The sequence below is a fragment of the Saccopteryx leptura genome, chromosome 2 (genome assembly GCF_036850995.1).
Source record: "Saccopteryx leptura isolate mSacLep1 chromosome 2, mSacLep1_pri_phased_curated, whole genome shotgun sequence".
NCBI lineage: Eukaryota > Metazoa > Chordata > Mammalia > Chiroptera > Emballonuridae > Saccopteryx > Saccopteryx leptura.
The window spans coordinates 224,556,573-224,577,573 of record NC_089504.1 but is presented as its reverse complement, the minus strand read 5'-3'; the positions used below and the strand labels follow the sequence as shown (position 1 = coordinate 224,577,573).

Below are 21,001 nucleotides of genomic sequence, written 5' to 3'. Positions count from 1 at the left end.
TAGAGCTGTGTGTATTTTGTCTTCAGTCGTGTCTTCAGGAGTCTGCTGTGGAACCAAGTGAGATAGATCATAGTCTGATGGATGGGCTTGACACACAGCCAAGAGCATTCCAAAGGGCGTTTGTGCCAAGCAAGAAAATCAGCCAATGTCATGGTGCATGTGGTCCTCCATAAGATGGAGCCATGTCATGTCACAGCAGAGTGCCTGCCCTGTGTGTCTGCTCCTTCTTATAACATGGTTCCTTATCTGGGAAACGGCTTCCTCCTCCTCTCAGATGACGGCTCAGTAGAAGACAGCCTCTGGCCTTGTTGAGCTGGCACATGTGAGACACTCTCCTGGGAGGGAGGGAGGGGCTGTGTGTCCACATTGCTCCCAGGACAGCGTTCACCGTAGACTTTTTCCATGGGGTGCCTGTGAGGACTCAAGAACATCAATGAAAATGTCACCTGTGCCTTTCTTATGAACGGTAGGAATAACGATTAGCATCATGTGACATCAAATGAAACTTTCTTTCTGGAGCCTTCGTTTAGTTAGAATCAAACAGACAAAGCAGAGTCCCGGAAGCTGCCTCTGAGCAGACCCAGAGCCTTTGTCCTGAGTTCTGTTTGACACTGTTCTGTCTCCTCCTTCCCAAGGACTGCCTGGGTGCAGAAAATCAAAGCTGCTTCTGAGCTCTACATAGAGACCGAGAAGAAGAAGCGGGAGAAGGCATACCTGGGTAATGCATCGCCCAGTACCTGCCGGCTTCCTGCTGGGCGGGCAGATGGCCATGGCGGGGGGGGGGGGGGGCACAATCCTCAGAGCTGAAGATGGGCCTGGAGGTAGAGAGGCCTGAGACAGGTGGAAGGTGGGGAGGGAGAGTGGGGGGTACGATAAGGGGTGGAGGGCAAGCTCCAGGAGCAGGGAAGCAAGAGTTTAAGGGTGCAGAGGGGAAAGTGTCCCCCAATGGGGGCAGGTAGGTGACACACAGCATGAGTCAGGCACGCACGGGGCATCCGAAGTGGAAATGAAGCCTTTTGTGTTGCTCTGTCTGCTGTCCCAGTCCGTTCCCAAAGGGCCACAGGGATTGGAAGGTTGATGGTGAACGTCGTGGAAGGCATTGAACTGAAGCCCTGCCGGTCCCACGGTAAGGACCGTCGGCGTGGTTCTGCTGCACCACGCGGAAACCTCTTTTCCCTGCCCCCCCCCCCCCATTCTAAGTCAAAGGTGCTATTTCCATCATCCTAAATTTCCTTCCAGAACTGATTTTTCTAGCACTTGTTAAAAACGTAGAGTGTTTTTTCCCCTTAAATTCTTAACACCATTTAGCTTTTCAGAGCAGTCTGGGTGGCGTCATTCCCAGTAGATGTGATGCAATCTATAGCAAAGCGAAGAGAGCGGGAGGACCTGGTGTCAAGGCCCAGTCATCCAGTTATTTGTTCTTAGTTTAAGCACGATGCTGGGTTGTGGGAGCTTTTTGCCTGGATTTCCCCTTTATGCCACTTACTAAGTGCGGCAGGGGAGGGGAATAAAAATGACCCTGCCACGCATGCCCAGAAGAGCCCGCCACAGGCATGCGTGGAGCAGGCTCTGTTTGCTGTAGGGAAGAGCAACCCGTACTGCGAAGTGACCATGGGCTCCCAGTGCCACATCACCAAGACCATCCAGGACACTCTGAATCCCAAGTGGAATTCCAACTGCCAGTTCTTCATCAAAGACCTGGAGCAGGAGGTCCTCTGCATCACCGTGTTTGAGAGGGACCAGTTCTCTCCAGATGGTGAGTAGAGAGTAGCGGGGTGGGGGGGGTGAGGGGGGGTGGAGGGGTGGGGACACACATGACTTCTTCCTTCCCTGTCACTCAGTTGTCATGGGTAACACTTTCTACCTGGAAATGTGGTGCCCAGACTTAGCTGGGCTTCGCTCCAGAGAGCTGAGGTTGGAACAGGACAAGTGTCAGCCACCCGGACAAAGAGGCTTCACCTCTGCCAGGGCATCTCAGAGTAGGGGCTAGGTCTTGAGTGCTTCAGCTCCCCTGGACAAATGTCATGGTCCCACGCTTTTCCAAAGCGGGTGACTACAAGGAGGGGGACACCCCAAAGCCTCAGCCCAGTCCATCAGTCCTTGGCCAAAAGCCACAGTGATAATGGATAAAAATAGCCATTCGAGCAGGAAGAACACTAGCTCACAACAGGCGCAGCAGAACCAATTGATGTCCTTTGGGTGACATTTCTGGTTAACGAAGGGCATGGAATGGCATTGGATGCTGCCTTCCTTCAGCCTGTTTTCTGCTTCTGCTTTGAGCCTGGAAAAGGTTGCGTTTGGCCAATGAGTCTATGAAACTGTCTTTCTCTTCCTCAACCCAATAAAAATCAGGAGGTAAGCTTAAAGATTAAAGTCTAAACTTAGTTATATTTGAAGGAGGATAATTGCATGCTAAGCTTGAAGGTCCAACGCTAGACTGATCTGTGCAAGGCTTAAATTGCTCTTGTAGTACTTTTATATGAATCATCTCACTGTGAGTTATTGCCCACGGACAGTCACACAGCTGGCTGAGCATGTCAGAGTGTGGCCAGCACGGCCTGACTCTCAAATTTGGGCACCTGACCTGTTTCATGGTCAGCTTTTGTTCTGGCAAGTGAAGGTTTGAGGTTAAATTGGGTTTCTTTGTCAATAGTGAAGTATCATGACATGATGACAACTTCACTGAGGTATAAATTAAAAATCTGGGTGTTGTTCTTACATCCGAGATTATTCCCATGAAATGCACATGGGGCATAATAAACTCGTACCTGTCCACCAGAAGAACTCCCCAGGGTTTAAACAGGCACCTTGAAAGAAGACTGTCTCCTGAACAGAAGTGCCTGAATCATAGTATCTTGCAAAAAGTAATTGTCAAGTAAATAAATGAAGGGATTAATGGTCTGGAGCCCCCTTTAACACAATTATGTATTTGCATAACATTGAAAACAATTTTTAAAACATTTACATCCACTCCCATCCCAACACTCAATATTTGATGAAAAGTAGTGCTGAGATTGTTCTGGGAACATGGCTGGAAGCATACAGCTCCCAAGCCACGGCCTCCTCTCTCTTTCCCACCCCCAACCCCCTCGCACTTGCTCTGTGGTACAGAGAGAGGAACGTACAAGGACCAGGCCTTGAGTACTACTGTCAACTTTTCCGGAAGTGGTATAACACTGCAGAGTGTGCTTCCGTGACAACCCCTGGGAGAAGTGATGGTTCAATTTTTGTCCCAATATAGCTTTCTTCTGAGTGATTTTGTTAAATTTCACATACATGGCAGATTGTGCGGCTCATGTGACATCTGGTTTTGCATAGTCTCCCAGGCAGGTTACAGCCTTTTGGAGGTCTCTAGGTTGGGGGAAGTCATGGTTTGCTTTTTAACTTCTTCTAGACTCACCTGTGTCCCTACCCTGATGTCCTTTTCTTTTCGCTCCATTTAAAAATTATGCTCAGTCATTGTAGTTCATGGACTCCTGCAAACCTACCTGCCTCCCTTGTCAGAGAAGGGAGAGTATAACGCATCACTGGGAGGTTCCTGACATGCCACCCACACGCCTTAAAGAGAAGTCCTCCCTCTGAACAGGGTCTGTTTGTTGTCCTTTCAGATTTTTTGGGTCGGACAGAGATCCGTGTGGCTGACATCAAGAAGGACCAGGGTTCCAAGGGCCCGGTTACCAAGTGTCTCCTGCTGCACGAGGTTCCCACAGGAGAGATCGTAGTCCGTCTGGACCTGCAGCTGTTCGACGAGCCCTAGAGAGTGGGCCCAGGTTGTGCTGTGGAGTTCTAGCCTGGCCGGCAGAGGCCGTTGGAAATGGTGTCACTTTTCCAAGACCATCATTTGGGTCAGCCACTGGGCAATGGGACAGTGATGAGAGGCCCCTTAATGATTCTAGGAGTAATTCTCGACAATCCCTCCCCCTCCCCCCAGATTTTCCATTTTATGAAACAAAACTGTTTTCCTCTGTCCTCGCTGCAGTCTCTTCACGGCTTCCTAGGGCCTTTGAGCCTGTAGCTCCCAGTGAGGTTTGCTTGGGAGCCTGGCCCATCTCTGGGCCTGAGGCATGGATCTGGTTACTGTAAAATAATTTATACATGCAATGTTTATATTTTTGGAGAACTCATGTAACCCTCCTCCTTCTCACCTCTACCAGTCCCCAGTAGGAGCCCTGACCTAGTCACTGGTGTGTTTAGAAAAAGTTAAGATGGTCCCGTCATTGCTCTGTGATCGCATTCCCCCACTTGGGTCTTATCTGAAATGCTGCCCTAGATCTGACCACTCGGGCTGACAGTCTCCTGCTTGGACACTGGGCTAGCTCTTTGAAGAGCTGATCCATGGAAGTTCCAGCAGGGCTGTTGGTAGAGCCTTCCAGTCCCCTCCAGGTCTTATATTGATTGATGTCAGTGCAAACCCTCAGCAGCGACGATGAGGTGATGATGATACAGTTCTGATTTCCAGCACGTTTGGGAGCTGGTGGTGGAAGCTCGTTATCTGCAGAGTTACTTGCTGTTGTTATGTCGCTGCAGGTCCCCTGAAAGGCCTCTGCATGATGCCACTGGGTCCTGGTTGCCAGCCCAGTTGACCCCAGTTTTGGCTTGGAGGTCCCGTGAGTTTTCATAACAGTCCTTGCTGGTGACCAGCTCTGACCCTATTCTTGCTTGATGACATCAGATCCTGACTGTCATGGGAAATCTCAGGAGTTGTCTTTGATACGTCCCCCCCCCCCCCAAACGGCATATCTAAGGCATGTAAAGAAAATGTGACAATCTGGAAGTGGGTGGAAAGATTTGAAGGAGATCCAGCACGTGGTGGGGAGAGACCCTGGTAGCACACAGCCCCGCAAGTCCAGGGAGGAAGATGCAAGATGTCCCCAGACTCCATGACGCACCACCAACCTCTTGGGACTGGACATCCAAGGGTTTGTCGATGGTCAGGGCATATGACCACACGACAAGCTGTTTGGTTTGGGTTGATTTTTCTTCCCTTAAATATCAGGAGATAGACTGGTTACCTAAATAATAACTTGATCTGCTAGTGAGACACGTGGATCATGTTTTGTTCGCATGTTAATGTTCTCAGAACCCCAGTTTGTTGTGGTCATGAAACGTCCTCTGCATGTTCAGTTGGTAACAGAGCCCGGCTTTCCTGTGTCAGGTGGCATTCTCTTCGATTGCAGGTCCTTACAATTTAATTAGGGTCGTAGAAGCGCTTTATCAATGACAGTATCACCACAGTGGCAGAGTCCCCACTTTGCTGGGAGCCGAATACGTCATGACCCACCCCCCACCCCATAGGAGCCCTGTAGGCGTCTCAAGCAGTTCTTAAAATGTGTGTGTGGGAAAGGGCAACAAAGTTTACATTTCATACTTTTAAAAAAAACCACTTTATTATTTATTTATTGAAGATAGTGTAGAATTTTGTATTAAGAAAAACAGACATAAGTATTTTTTGAAACAAGCAGATGCACCCTTTAGTTAGAAACTTTCAACTTGAACACATCCTAGACCCAGTTTCACTTCAGTCATGTACTTGTTTACTTCGTCCCAGAAAACATGGTTGCGCTATTTTTAGTTTATATTTTTACTGTTGTTAAGAAACTGTCTTAAAATTAAACCTGTAAATAGATGTACAACTCATGCTTTTCTATTTCTGTAGCCAATAGAGTTTGCTCAGTGTCTTTATGAAGGACCAGTGACTATGGTAGAAAAAAGTATTAAATGTGTGAATGGGGTAGTACTGGGTCATCGTCCAATACTTCCTTTCTGTTCTTCCTTTCTCACTGACTTCCTTTGCATGTCAACTTTGGGCATCACCGTCCATGCAGGTAGGATAAGGTGTGCACAGTGACAAATGTTGCCCTTTTAGGTCCACGAGGTCATCTGCTTACACAGTCCCATTATCGGAATTAATGTAGTATGAAAAGCAATATATGTTTTTTTTCCCCAAGTGATTATACTGAGCGTCCCTAAGATGGCCCCCACGGTGGCAGTGGTGAGATAGTGTCCTTGTGTTTGGTGACGTAGTCTGTAATATGACTGATTGTTCTGAGGGGGTGTGGCTGGTCCTCAGATGGTGACACATGTCTGGGGTTGGAGAAAGGTGGGTGATAACATGGAGCCTCAAACTCTCTGACCTCTATTTCTTCTCTTCTGCCTTTGTGGCTGCTTGAGCTAGATTCCATAGAGACGAAATGTTCCTTGCTGATAAGCAATCTCTCATCTAGCTCTTTGCTTTCTCAAGACAGTTTATCTAGGTCTCTGCATTCTGACATTCTGACTGCAGCCCTCGGACACCTCTGCCCACTCCCTCCTGTCTGGGATGCCTGGACCTCCTCTAGTCCGGCTAGGGGATTTTCTGCTCACAGGGCTGGGCCCTACGGACAGGAGCCCTGAGCTGAGGCTTCCTAGACCAGCAATCCTGAAGGGACAAGCCCTACTCTGGTCCCTTTGAGGCAGGGCTTCTGGTTGATATTGTCCCCGGCATGCAGGTAGGCAGCAGCATCTCCCGGAAGCAGGGGTGCTGTGAGCACGTCTGGCAGATGTGGTTGTTCAGAACCAGGACAGGCTGACAACGGGAAAGTGACACTCAAGAAATGGTCAGTCTTCCTCATCTGACTGCCTGGGTAGCGTGTCCCTGTGCACAGATGGCAGGGGAGAGAGCTGTGCTCCCAAAGAGCATTAATGTTCAAAAGGGCGTTGTTTTCTTCTTCGCCTTTTGGACAACTTAAGCATGATCTAAGAATGCAAAAATAACTGGATTCATCTTGTTGAGTAGCATGGCATTTAATTTCTGATTGACCCATCAGAAAGGGTAAATTGACCTCTTGCATTGTGTCTTGTCTTGGTGATCTGGTGTGAGGTCAGGAGGATGAAATGCTGGAGCCACTGGGGAGGGCCAATTACAGGTCTGCTGTCCAAGGCTGGGCAGGTTGGCCATCTGTGCAGGAGCTGGCTGGGGTGAGCATAAACCACTGACCACACAGAGCGGGTGCTCTAGAATCTGAATTTCTCAGCATGGAGGAATGGATGGCCGGCTCCTGGTTTTACTTGAGTGACCTTGGTATGTATTTTAGAGCTTGCCTACCCTATCTCTACTTTACTTATTTATTTATTTACTTATTTATTTATTTATTGTCAGTGAGAGAGACAGACAGGAATAAGGGAAAAGAGAAGAATCTCGTTATTGCAGCACTTTAGTTGTTCATTGATTGCTTTCTCATATGTGCCTTGAGTTGGGGTCTCCAGCCGAGCCAGTGACCCCTTGCCTAAGCCAGTGACCTTAGTCTCAAGCCAGAGACCATGGGGTCACATCGATGATCGCATGGTCAAGCTGGTGAATCCACGCTCAAGCTAGTGAGCTTGCGCTTAAGCTGGCAATCTCGGGGTTTTGAACCTGGGACCTCAGCGTCCCAGGTCGATGCTCTATCCACTGTGCCACCACTTAGTCAGGCTCTACTCCAATTCTTTTCCCCTTGGTTAGTTGGGCCTTTTTGATTCGTAAAAAGAAAATTTGTTTTGGATAAGTAGCAATTTTAGGAATTTTCATTGGAAACAGCAAGTAGGTTTCTCTTTCCTTGCTTATCCTTTTGTATTATATTTTATTTTATTTTATTATTTTATTTTATTTTATTATTTTATTTTATTTTATTTTATTTTAGGCTCCCTTCTCTTCAGGGTGGGCATGAGCGTCAGAGCAGACACAAGCACATTGAAGGGGACAAAGAGGTGGCAGGGTTGTTTTAGACTCAAGGACAGTGTGAGGTTAGCAGTGGGCCTCTGGCTTCGGAGGCATTTGCCTAACCAGCTGGGAGCCGCCTGGGGCTGATGGTGGTCCTGATACAGACAAGCCTGGATGCTCTTGTTTTGCTTGTGGGCACAGAGCCATAGCTGTGGTGTGGGGCACCCAGGGAGGTATCTGGTCAAAGCAACACTTTCTCTTTGCTCCCCAGGGTGCTGAATGCCTTGGGGGTCTTCACTGTCTGGACAGGCTTCCGTGCTTATCTGAGCACACCAGCTCAACCCCAGCTATGTTCCGTGCTAAGCTGTGTTCCGTGCTCAACCCCAGCTGCGTTCCGTGCTAAGCTGTGTTCCGTGCTCAACCCCAGCTGCGTTCTGTGCTAAGCTGAGGCCCCTTACTCAGTGTTGTGTAAATAGAGAAAAGCTCTGGAGCACCCAATGCAAGTTTCCTCACCTTGCAGCGTACCAGATCCAGGATGTGTTTGCAGGTCATCAGGATGAACTGAAGTGCAGAACCTGATATCTTTAGGAGCCAGAATCTATTCCTGATAAGCATAGAAAACGTATCCCACTTGAAGGAGAGAAAGTATCTAACAACTCCCTGTCTTGGGAGTGTTAACACCCTGACGCCAACACACTGGAAGGTCTTATATCAGGGTTATGCTCTCTCAGTGACCCAGTCAGTCGTGTAGGGACGCCCCATCCTGGGCCAGGCCCCGTCCGTGGGGCTGGGAGGTGGTGGGGAGGGGCCTGCCTTTGTGGGCCAGCCTAATTTAAGTAAACAACACCGAGGGCTTGTAAAATTCATCTCCCCCTCGAAGAATTATTTCATTGACATGCAGATCCAGTCATTCCCCACCCCTCTGTATTCTGGCCTCAGGGAACCAGGTAATTCTACACCACAGTTTTCTGACACCCTGTGTGGTTGCCCTGTACCAGGGTCAGTGTGCCCTGCTGTGGGTCAGTCAGGGTGTTTGTGAATTGCTTTTTTTTAAACAAGACTCTGTTCCACTTATACCAGCCTAGCTTTTTACTATCATTTGGATAATGTGAATGTTTCAGTATTCAAAGCCCCTACCCCCCAAGTAAAACCGTACTTGGAAGTGGGCTTATTTGGCAAGCCTTGAAAAATTTGAGGGTTTCTAATATTTACTGAGCATTAAACAGTAACCAGGGTTTCTTTTTCTGTGGTGGTAGAAATGCATATTTTTCTTCTTCTAGGAACCCTGGTTTTTATTTTTATCATTAAAAAACCCCACGACATTCCTGTGCAGCTGTGTTTCTAAAACTATGTTCCTTTGGGTTCTTCCTCGTATGCTCAAACCTGTTGTTTCCTTTGTTTTCTGTATCTAGTCAGAATGAGGGTGGAGGGCAGAGAGAGGTACAGGACCCAGAGAAAGGTTTTCTACCCATTATCACCACAAGGGGGCGATCTCCCCTTGGAAGCTTGTGGGTCCTGCTGGCCGATCCCAGGGTGCTGGCTCCCCCTACTGCAGCTCCAAGACATTGCTCTTGCGTGAATCGCAGGACCAGCGTGCTGGTGGTCTGTGGCTAATGGAGAAAGGGCAGGAGGCTAGGTTTGGGTGAAGGACTTGAACTCAGCATTCCCGGGGGTGCCTAGTGATGCTTAGCCTTTCCCTGATGTTGGGTCTGGAGCTGTTCGGGATCCTTAGCTTTCCTACTTTACTGAGTCTGATTTGGCAAGAGCCCCTGAGATCCAGGTGCAGGGGCCTCAGGTGTTAGGTTGGAGGTGTCCTCTGCTGCTGGGCTGACCTTCAGGCCAGCTGGCTGGAGTTGGCCCGTCTCCCCAGGAAAGTCCCCTTATGTGGAGTAGATAACAGTCTCTGCTCAAGACTTTTCAGACGTGCCAACCTGGTGGTGGTGGTAGGGTGCAGAAGCTCCCTGTGGGGGGTGTGTGTGTGTGTGTGTTTTGCATGGGCACTGGGGAAAATGAATGTCCATTTGTCTTTCTTTCTTATCACTGCGCTACTCAATGGATATTTGTCCTGAGCAGGGAAACAGGATGGCCCGACCCTCCCACAGTAACTCTCAGGACCTGCTACATAATTTGTGGGCCAGGTGCAAGATGAAAATGTGAGGTTCCTTATTCAAAATTATTAAGAATTTTGAGGTGGTGATAGCAGAGAATTAAACCAAGAGTGGGCTCTTCTAAGCACAGAGTCCCCATGAGGTTGGCCCTCATCACACTGTATTTTCAGTTGGTTCTTGAAGTAGGTGGGGCTTCATTAGATGTGCTCTGACTGTGTAAAGTCTCCCTGGCAGGTTGTGGAGACCTGGGTGGATAGACTTTTCAAAATATCTGCTTTTATTTCATAAATGTGCAAATGATCTGGACTCATCAGAAGGTACAAGACCCTTGCTCCTCATTGATGGGTGCCCAGGAGCCAGAGAGGGGGCCATCTGCCATCTGGGCTCCCAGTCCTGGGTGCACCACAAGGCATCCAGAGGCCTTTGAGTTTTGACCATTAAAACCACTCTTTTGACATAAAATCCTCCCTTTTGGTCTTTAGTCACCAGCCGGGGGCTTTTCTCTGCTTTCCTGGTGGGAGAGACAGGCTTTTCAAGCCTCTGTCTTCAAAGTGACCATCCAGGTAATGGGCCAGGGGGAGTGCCCAGCACACCTTCCCCAGGGGCTGGACACTGGCTCTTCCTTCGCGACTCCCCAGAGAGAGACGGTGTGTAGGCCAGAAACCCTTCCACACTCTGCCCTGCTGGGCCAAATGGATCCCAGTTGTCCGAGGGCACCTGCTTCTGAGAGGCAGCAATGTCCCAACTGGGCTCTCCCCCAGGGTCCCATCTATGGCTTTTGAGTAGGGCGATGTCAGAAGAGAGGGCAGACTCCACCGTGTGGTCTAGAAGAACATAGCTCCCAGAAGCCGGCGATCGTGGAGCTGACCCCCTGCACTGTGTCTGTTGCCCTCGCAGGCTTTTCCTCGCGCTGGGCTGATCACTGCAAAATCTTGGCGGCCCTGAATGCTCTTTGCAAATCGGTCTCAGTTCTGCATGCACAGCAATAATCCTTTCCCTGTTTCTCAGCTCTGCCTGGGATTGTGACGTTCATCACGTCAGAAGTCCACAGAAAGTTAAACAGAAATTGCAGATGCATCTCGTGGATTTGCGTCACTGTGAACAACACAGCAAATCGTAGCTTTGTTTCTGCGTGTAACGTGATCTTCCAAGCCCCTGAGAGTTCAGAGGGTGTTTTCTGGAGAAATCTGATTAATCTTGTATCAGCATCTGTTCCCACGAGGGGGCATCTTGATGTCTATTTTACCGAGCAACATCCTGAAAATGCCATCTGCTAAACTGTCACTGTCGAAAAGTAGGCATTCTAGCAAGATCTTTGGTAATGATATTTAGTTTTACACATGCATTTAAAACACATGTTGCCAATAGCCCGAGTGTCCTTGACCTGTGGGACCAGCTTCAGATCTTGTCCTCTGAAGCCCCAGCCAGCTGACGTCTGTACCTCCCTGGTCCCCTACTGCCTCCCCCAGCCTTGCATAGACAGAGAAGTTGGCTCTCAGATGACTCATGTTGTATTGCCTTAGCTTAGCTACATGAGCTCTAGACCCTCACACGTAGAGGTGGTCAACATTTGTGTAAATACGTGTATACAGATGAGAAATCTGCCACAAACATGTCCCATTTATGATAATCAGCCCTCGACTTCTGGTTTCCTGTGTTTTACGTTGTTTCCAGTTAAGAAAAATGCAGAGTTCCACTACACAAAGTAAAAAAATTGTGCTCTTTAAACAGTTTGTCATGATCTTTCTGCAGTATGTTTATGGGAATGTCCATGATTAAATGTATATATATGGTATGTAAGAGGCTATGCTGTTAAATGTTGCAAAAACTAACAGATTCTGTAGTCAAAAATATTTAACTTGTTATTGTAATGTGAATTTTTCATTGAGAGATTATTTTTCTGTATGTATATGAGAGTATTTTAGGTATCTAATTTAAGTGCATAAAATTATAGAAAAAAATTTAAAAACCTATTCCAGGAATAGAAAATGCTGATCAGATTACTCAGGTAATCTGACTTCCGGGTCACTCTTCCCTGTTCTCTTTCTGGATAGATTGGCACAGCCCTCTGGGGTTAGCATTGTCAATGAAATTTCCTGGGCACCTTCCCTGTCTTCCCTGTTGGACAGTGGGTTTAAGGGTGAAGCTTGGGTTTCTGGGTGAAGCTGTCCCTGGGCGTGCAAACCTGGCATCACAGAGCAGTCTGCTGGTGCCCATGTCCTTGATGGAGACCCCAGCCCAAGAGGCCTCTCCTCCTTCCCTGTCCTCTTCCCAGAAGAGGGTCAGAAGTCCAGACTGTTTCTGGGGCACAGACCTTCTATAGTTGGCCATCAGAAATGTCCCTGAAGGCCACCTAGGGAAGAATGAAAGGTAGAACTTCATGAAATTCAATGTCTAAACCCCTGAGAGATGCATTCAGGAGTCATTTCAGGAGGTGGCAACCTGGGCGTTGGGCTTCTCCTAGCTGACTGGACATGGTGCCCCGTGAAAAGAGCCAGTTCCTGGTGGAGGAGGGGGTGTTGCATATGAACCACTGTTTGTGGAAGGTTTAGGGCCAGTGGCTTGAAAGCACATATGAGGAGTATGAGCGTTAGGGTTCCAACATTTCTATCCGTGAGCTGCTTGCTTCTTTCATGCTGCCAATTAGCACAGGAAGTCCCTTCTTAATGGGCTGAAAGTGGCAAATGCCTGGACTTGAGGGGTGCGGGGAGCTGTAATTTCCAGAAGCTTCCTGGAATCTATAGTCATGCAAGTAATCTGCAAATCACCTGGAGGAGCTGGCCATGTGGTTGTAGCTGGCTTTACTCCCCAAGACGGAGCTGTTAAGAGAGCTCCTTGTTCAAGCACAGCCTAGGAAGGCCCTCTCTGGTCAGTTGCCGGGACTGGGTGAGCCCTGGTGCCCTGACCCAGAATAGGCCCAGGACCTCTTGGCTGGGAATGAGTCAGCCAATCAACTGCCCCCTGTACCCTGGTTGTCCCAGAAAGTCTGGGGACAAGGCAGCCAGCAGAATATGGCTTCTCTCCAGCATCTGCAAGCCACTCCAGCTGGGAAAAGAACGTATTGATCCTGACATGAATCCCTGTGTTTCTGATGACAGTTGGGTCATAGGGCTGGTGGCCAACTGCTCCCCTCACAGCCCTGCCCAGGGGTGGGACTTAGTCGCCCCTCAGACGGATGTCCTGTTGATTGTAACATACTTCTGTTGCCAAATAATGGTACTGTTTAATTTTCCATAAAAGGGAGACTATATTGTCTGATATGTAATGTCAATGGAATTCTAAAAATTACTGGATGCTATTATAAATTGTAGAATTATGTATTTGTCTAAAATTTAATGAAGCAGGGCCCAAACACTTGGCTTCTTTTTTATTGTTGTTTAGAAGAAGCTGAGGTTAGTTTTGCTGTTTGAGTGTTTCTTTGCACCTTATTATGTATGAAATGTTAAATCTTACCCCTTTGGTAATATAACAACTGTGGGTTTTTTTTTCTTCTTTTCCCTCCCTCCCTCCCTCCCTCCCTCCTTCCCTCCTTCCTTCCTTCCTTCCTTCCTTCCTCCCTTCCTCCCTTCCTCCCTTCCTCCCTTCCTCCCTTCCTTCCTTCCTTCCTTCCTTCTTCTTCCGACCAGTAGTAGTGACATCAGTGCAGATCAGTATTCCTGTGTATCTTAAACTAAAAAGTACAATCTCTTCCAAACAACGCTTTGGTCATTTTGACCTGTTATGGTTTAAATTCACACAGCTCATGAATAAAATAAGAAAAGCCAACCCTGTTACAGTGGATTATTTTGGATTCTTTCTGAGCCAACAGATAAGGCTGCAGTGGTAGAAGGAAAATTGTAGCAAAAATAAAACTTAAAAACACTGGACCAACTACCCTTTCAACTCTCCCTTCTCTTCTTCAGATGAACATTAGCACAACATAGAAATCAGTCCGCCCTGGCCGGTTGGCTCAGCGGTAGAGCGTCGGCCTAGCGTGCGGAGGACCCGGGTTCGATTCCCGGCCAGGGCACATAGGAGAAGCGCCCATTTGCTTCTCCACCCCTCCGCCGCGCTTTCCTCTCTGTCTCTCTCTTCCCCTCCCACAGCCAAGGCTCCATTGGAGCAAAAATGGCCCGGGCGCTGGGGTTGGCTCTGTGGCCTCTGCCCCAGGCGCTAGAGGCTCTGGTCGCAACATGGCGATGCCCAGGATGGGCAGAGCATCGTCCCCTGGTGGGCAGAGCTCGCCCCTGGTGGGCGTGCCGGGTGGATCCCGGTCGGGCGCATGTGGGAGTCTGTCTGACTGTCTCTCCCTGTTTCCAGCTTCAGAAAAATGCAAAAAAAAAAAAAAAAAAAATCAGTCCCAGTTCCAGATACTTCCAAGGATCTGAGAAAGTCTGTGTGTGCCGCACAGGGAGTGCCAGGGAGGTGCAGGGACAACAGCAAGCTGGGTTGTCTCAGACACAGAAGGACTGTCCTGGCTTTCCACCAACTTTTCAACACAACTCTGCACAAGCAAACCTTGATTTTCAACTCCATTAGCCAACCAAGCACTGAATACGTTGTTACTTCAATTTTCGTGGATAAGTAATATAGCATTCTCTTCTGTTTTGGTTTTAAGGTGATTCCTCCTCATTTCATCACTGGTTTATCTAAATATGACCGAGTTCTTTAAATTCCCTGGTTGACTTGCACACTGGTTGAATGGTTATCGTACATTTTAAAACACTGACCCTAAAGCAGCATGTCATTGCCTTTTTTAAACCAGTAGGCCCTGTTTTTGACATAGAAATCTTAAGCCCTTTTGTTTGTTTGCTTTTTTCTATGCCCTTGGTTGTTATTTGAAGTTTTAAAAATAAATTAAATGTCATTAAAAACAAAGAAAAGTATAAATCATTTTTCCAAACTATACCCAGTTTTTTTCCAAGATCGACAGGTTTTTCTGGCACAGTTCAGGAGACGGGAGGAATCGCTGATGTAAAATCTGTGAATAAAAACTACTTAATGGTAGAGCGTCGGCCTGGCGTGCAGAAGTCCCTGGTTCGATTCCCGGTCAGGGCACACAGGAGAAGCGCCCATCTGCTTCTCCACCCCTCCCCCTCTCCTTCCTCTCTGTCTCTCTCTTCCCCTCCCGCAGCCGAGGCTCCATTGGAGCAAAGATGGCCCCGGCGCTGGGGATGGCTCCTTGGCCTCTGCCCCAGGCGCTAGAGTGGCTCTGGTCGCGGCAGAGCGACGCCCGGGAGGGGCAGAGCATCGCCCCCTGGTGGGCAGAGCGTCGCCCCCTGGTGGGCGTGCCGGGTGGATCCCGGTCGGGCGCATGCGGGAGTCTGTCTGACTGTCTCTCCCCGTTTCTAGCTTCAGAAAAAAAACAAAAAACAAAAACAAAAAAACTACTTAAGCAAAATTAGCAGCCAACATAATCAAGACACTATTTTATTCTAGAATAGTTAGTTTTTCCTCTAATTACAGAAGTCATACTTGGTAATGCAGAAAATTCAACAAGCACAGGAAAAGACAAAGAAAATAAAATCACTTAATGGAGATATTCTTCTGTACAAAAATAATTTAATGCCATCATTCCTACAATTTTTATGCGTGTGTGCATGGACATTTCAGATGCTCTTCTATTATTTAATAGTAATGTGTATCGGGCCCTTCTCATGTGAAGGCGCTGTTTAATTATACACTTTACATAAATTACCTCACTTACGTTTTGATTGCTTTCATTTAAATCAGACGTGTGTGTGTGTATAAATCAAGTTGTAGAAGAATAGATATATATACTTTTTGAAGAATATATACATGCATATGTTAAGGACTGCATAGTATCCCACTGTCTGAATGTACCTTAGTTTACCCTAATTTAGCTAAACAGTTCTGAAGGATTACATGTTTAAGTTGTTCTAAAATTTCACTTAGGCTTGACTATGGCAGCGCAGTGAATAAGGCATCCACCTGGAATGCTGAGGTCCCCGGTTCAATACCCCAGGCTTGCCCAGTCTCTCTCTTTTCTCTCTGCTCTCTCTAAAAATCAGTAAATAAAATCTTAAAAAAATTTTTTTAACCTTGGTAGAAAAGTGCTGTGAAGAATATATCATTGCACACAGAAGTCTGGATTAATATCTGATGACCAATTAAGGCGCTGTTTGAAGCATTTCCTCATTTCCCCCCATTGCTGTATGCTTAAGCAGCAGGAAGCTTGTTGCGTTTGCTTCTGATGGATTTCGGCAGTATTACAGCAAGAGGGTTGCCCCAAAGATGACTGGTCCATCAGCCTTCATGTGACACAGAAGCTGGTGGTTTAAGGGCATTTATTGTGTGTGATGCCCGAGTGCATTGTGGGCCTCATGGCCACCAGGGGGCGAACTGGGAGGAAGGCAGGTGAGCCAGAGGAACCAGCAGTGTTGCTAGGTAACAGACTCAGCTGCCAAGACTTAGAGGTCCAACATCCTGTGGCTTCAACGAGAGAGCTCTGTGATCAAGGCTGGCAGAGTGGCTCTGCCCTTGGAATCACTTGGCTTTTACCTTGGAGAGTGGCTGCTCCAGCTCCCACCACCTCACCTGCATCGAGCCAGCAGGAAAGGGGCCTGACTAGGAGGACTGCATGCCCTTCCATGTGAGGTCAGTCCAGGGAGGCCCTGCATCCTCTCCTCTCTTTCGTCTGCTGGGACCAGTTCCATGATCAGGAACTGCAAGGGAGGCTGGGAAATGGAGTCTCTCACTGGGTGGCCCAATGCTCACTGTAAGTTAGGTCACTGGATTGGGGTCAAGCACTGCTCTAGGTTCTGCTGGCTCCTGGGAACAGTGTCTCAGTTGTCATGTGAGGTGACTGTAGGTGGTTTGCGAGGAGGAAGCCAGCGTTTCAGCCAAGCATGGCAGCAAAGGAGGGCAATGGCATACCAGTTGGTGGGCACATTGGTCCCAGCACTAGGAAGAGCAGTGGTCCCGGGACACTCACTGATCTGCAGAACTCCTGAGCAGCAGTGGCCCTGCTCTGCCCACGCAGGGTTGCTCTGAAAGGAATCAGTTTGTTGTCCACACACCTGGAAGGTGACCAAGAAAATGTCACCTGCGACAGCTGTTGACTGGAGGACTCATTTTCTTTTTGCTGTTGTTGCTAAATTCTTTCTGTGTGCCATCTCTGAACTGGCTTCCTCTTTTTAATTTATTAATTGAATTTATTGGGATGACACTGGTTCACAAAACCATCCAGGTTTTAGGTGTATAAGTCAACAAAACACCATCTGCGCACTGCATCATGCCCATCACCCTAAGCAAAGTCTCTCTCCGTCCTCATTCTTTTCTCCTTTGCCTCCTCCATACCCCCCAACCCCCTTCCCTCTGGCTGTCTCCACGCTGTTGACTGTGTCTATGTGTTATGTATGTTTTTTGCTTAGGCCCTTCACCTTCTTATATCCAGTCCTCTCCCCTCCTCCCCTCTGACAACTGTCAGTCTGTTCCATGTGTCAAGGCTTCCGTTTCTATTTTGTACATCAGTTTACTGTATTCATTAGATTCCACATATAAGTAAGATCATATGGTATTTATCTTCTTCTGACTGGCTTATTTCACTTAGCATAATAATCTCCAGGTCTATCTGTGTTCAAAAGGTAAGATTTTCTTTATTTTTATGGCTGTGTAATATTCCACTGTGTAAATGTACCATAGCTATTTTATCCACTCATCTACTGATGGGCACTTGAGCTGTTTCCATATCTTGGCTATTGTAAACAATGCTGCAATAAACACAGGGGTGCATATATTCTTTCAAATTAGTGTTTCAGAATTCTTAGGATATATTCCCAGAAGTGGGCTCGCTGGGTCAAAAGGCAGTTCTATTTTTAATTTTTTGAGAAAACTCCATACTGTTTTCCACAGTGGCTGCACCAACCTGCATTCCCACTGACAGTTCATGAGGGTTCCCTTTTCTCCATATCCTCATCAACACTTGTTTGTTGATTTATTGAGGAACCCCATTATGACAGGTATGAGATAATGTCTGATTGTGGATTTAATTTGCATCTCTGATTAGGGATGCTGAGCATTTTTTCATATGTCTATTGACCATCTCTTTGTCCTCTTTGGAGAAGTGTCTATTTAGGTCCTTTACCCATTTTAATTGAATTATTGAGTTGTATAAGTTCTTTATGAATTTTGGATATTAACTTCTTATCAGATGTATTGGCAAATATGTTCTCCCATTCAGTGGATTGTTTGTTGATGATTTCTTTTGCTGTACAAGGGCATTTTAGTTTGATGTAGTCCCATTATTATTATTATTATTATTATTTGGTTTCCCTTTCCTGAGATATATCAGTGAAAATATTGATACGAGAGATGTCTGAGATTTTATTATGTTTTCTTCTAGGATTTTTATTAAGGTTTTGTGACATATTTAAGTCTGTTATCTGTTTTGAGTTTATTCTTGTGAATGGTGTAAGTTGGTGGTCTAGTTTCATTTTTCTGCGTGTACCTGTCCAATTTTCTCAGCAACATTTATTGAAGAGACTGTTTTTACTCTATTGTATGCTCTTGCCTCCTTTGTCAAATATTAATTGACCATAAAGGCGTGGATTTATTTCTGGGTTCTCCTGTTCTGTTCTGTTTTGTTCTGTTGATCTATCTGCCTGTTCTTATGCCAGTACCAGGCTGTTTTGAGTACAACGGCCTTGTAGTATAGTTTGACATCAGGGATTGTGATACCTCCAACTTTGTTCTTCTTTCTCAAGGTTGCTGAGGCTACTCGGGGCCTTTTTTTGGTTTCATATAAATTTTAAAATATTTGTTTTAGATGTGTGAAATTGAATCTAGAGATTGCTTTGGGTAGTAGGGACATTTTAATGATGTTAATTCTTCCAATTCAGGAACACAGCATATATTTCCACTTATTGGTATCTTCCCTGATTTCTTTCTTCAACATCCTATATTTTTCTGAGTATAGGTCTTTTGCCTCCTTGGTTAAATTTATTCCTACATACCCTATTTTTTGTTGTTGTTGCAATGGTAAACAGGATTATTTCCTTAAACTCTCTTTTTTCTTTCTTTCTTTTTCTTTCTTTCTTTTTTTTTTCTTTTTTTTTTTTTTTGCGAGAGAGAGACACACAGACAGGAACAGACAAACAAGGAGAATGATGAGAAGTATTAATTCTTCATTGCGACTCCTTGGTTGTTCATTGATTGCATTCTCATATATACCTTGACTGGGGATTCCAGCTGAGCCAGTGACCCCTTGTTCAAGCCAGTGACCTTTGGGCTCAAGCCAGCGACCATGGGGTCATGTCTATGATCCCACACTCACACTGGTAACCCCATGCTCAAGTTGGTGAGCCTGCACTCAAGCCAGATGAGCCCACACTCAAGCCAGCATTGGGGTTTTGAACCTGGGTCTTCTGTGTTTCAGGCCGATGCTCTATCCACTGTGCTACTGCCTGATCAGGTTTAATTTCTTTTTTTGATTGTTCACAATTGGTGTATAAAAATGCCATTGATTTCTGAGTACTAATTTTGTGTTCTGCTACTTTAATTCATTAGATGTAGTAGTTTTTTGGTGGAGTCTTGAGGTTTTTCTATGTATAATATCATGCTATCTGCGAATAATGAGTTTTACTTCCTTCTTTCCAATTTAGATAACTTTTATTTCTTCTTCTTGTCTGATTGCTGTGAGTAGAGCTTCCAGTACTATGTTGAGTAAGAGTGGTGAAAGAGGACACCCCTGTGATTGCTTTTAGTTTTTGCCCATTGATTATGATGTTGGCTATAGTTTTGTCATATATGGCCTTTATTATGTTGAGGTATGCTCCCTCTATTCCTACTTTAATGAGTTTTTTTTTTATCATAAATGGGTGCTGGATTTTATCAAATGCTTTTTCTGCATCAATATGATCATGTGATTTTTATCTTTCATTTTGTTTATGTGATGTATGTTTATTGGTTTGCAAATAATGTACCAGTCTTGCATCCCCAGAATAATTCCCACTTGCTCATCGTGTACGACTTTTTCAATGTATTACTGGATCCGGTTTGCTAACATTTTGTTGAGGGGTTTTAGCGTCTATATTCATCAGGGACATTGGCCTATAGCTTTTTTCCTTTGTAGTGTCTTTATCTGGTTATGGAATTAGGATAATACTGGCCTTGTAAAATAAGCTTGAAAGTCTTCCTTCCTCTTGAATTTTTTGGAATAGTTTGAGAAGGATAGGTATTAGTTCTTCTTTGAATGTTTAGTAAAATTCACCCATGAAGCCATCTGGTTCAGGACTTTTGTTTGCTGGGAGTTTCTTGATTACTGCTTCAATTTCATTAGTTGCAATTGGTCTATTCAGGTTTTCTGATGCTTTCAGATTCAGCTTTAAAATAATGTATGTTTCTAGGAATTTATACATTTCACTTTGGTTGTCCAATTTGTTAGTATATAGTTATTCATAGCATTTTCTTACAATCTTTTGTATTTCTGTGGTGTCAGTTGTTACTTCTTACAGTTCTCATTTTATTTGGGTACTCACGTGTGTGTGTTTTATTGATTGATTTTTAGGGATAGGGGGAGAGAGAAAGGGGGGAGGAGCAGGAAGCATCAGCTCCTAGTTGCTTCTCATACATGCCTTGACTGGGCAAGCTGAAGGTTTTGAACCAGCGACCTCAGCATTGCAGATCAATGTTCTATCCACTGCACCACCACAGGTCAGGTTTTCTTTTCTTGACAAGTCTGGTTAAAGGTTCATCAATCTTGTTTAACTTCTCAGAGAACCAGATTTTGGTTTCATTGATTTTTTGGTATTTTTTGTCTCTGTCATCTATTTCTGCTCTGATCTGTATTATTTCCTTCCTTCCAGTTTCCCTGGCTTCATTTGTTGTTCTTTTTGTAGTTCTTTTAGGTGTAGGGTTATATTATTTGAGACTTTCATAGCTTAAGGTATGCCTATAATGCTATAAACTTCCCTCTCAGGACTGCTTTTGCTGTGTCCCACAGATTTTGGGGTTGTTCTGTGTTCATTTGTTTCCAGGTAATTTTTTTTATATCTTCCTCGATCTCATTGCTAACCCATTTTTTGTTTAATAACATGCTATTTAGCCTCTGTGTGTTTGGATGTTTTCCAGGGTTGTTTTTAATTGTAAATTTCTAGTTTCATACCACTGTGGTCAGAGAAGATGCTTGATATTTCAATCCTCTTGAATTTGTAAAGGCTTATTTTTGTGTGGAGGACTCTTCTGGAAGGCCAGCAGGAGGGAAACCGCAGGCAAC

At 45.9% G+C, this 21,001-nt stretch overlaps 1 protein-coding gene across 6 annotated transcripts in view; it reads left to right on the top strand.

Moving 5' to 3' along the window:
• ITSN1 (intersectin 1) overlaps positions 1 to 13,287 on the top strand; it is a 232,559-nt gene extending 219,272 nt beyond the window's left edge. For all 6 annotated transcript variants that reach the window (XM_066370290.1, XM_066370286.1, XM_066370291.1 and 3 more), the window contains 4 exons: positions 636 to 718; positions 1,043 to 1,126; positions 1,583 to 1,756; positions 3,609 to 13,287. In XM_066370290.1, coding sequence (XP_066226387.1) covers positions 636 to 718; positions 1,043 to 1,126; positions 1,583 to 1,756; positions 3,609 to 3,757 — 490 coding nt within the window. In that variant the 3' untranslated portion in view covers positions 3,758 to 13,287. The remainder of the gene's footprint in view (positions 1 to 635; positions 719 to 1,042; positions 1,127 to 1,582; positions 1,757 to 3,608) is intronic.
• Positions 13,288 to 21,001: the final 7,714 nt, after the last annotated feature.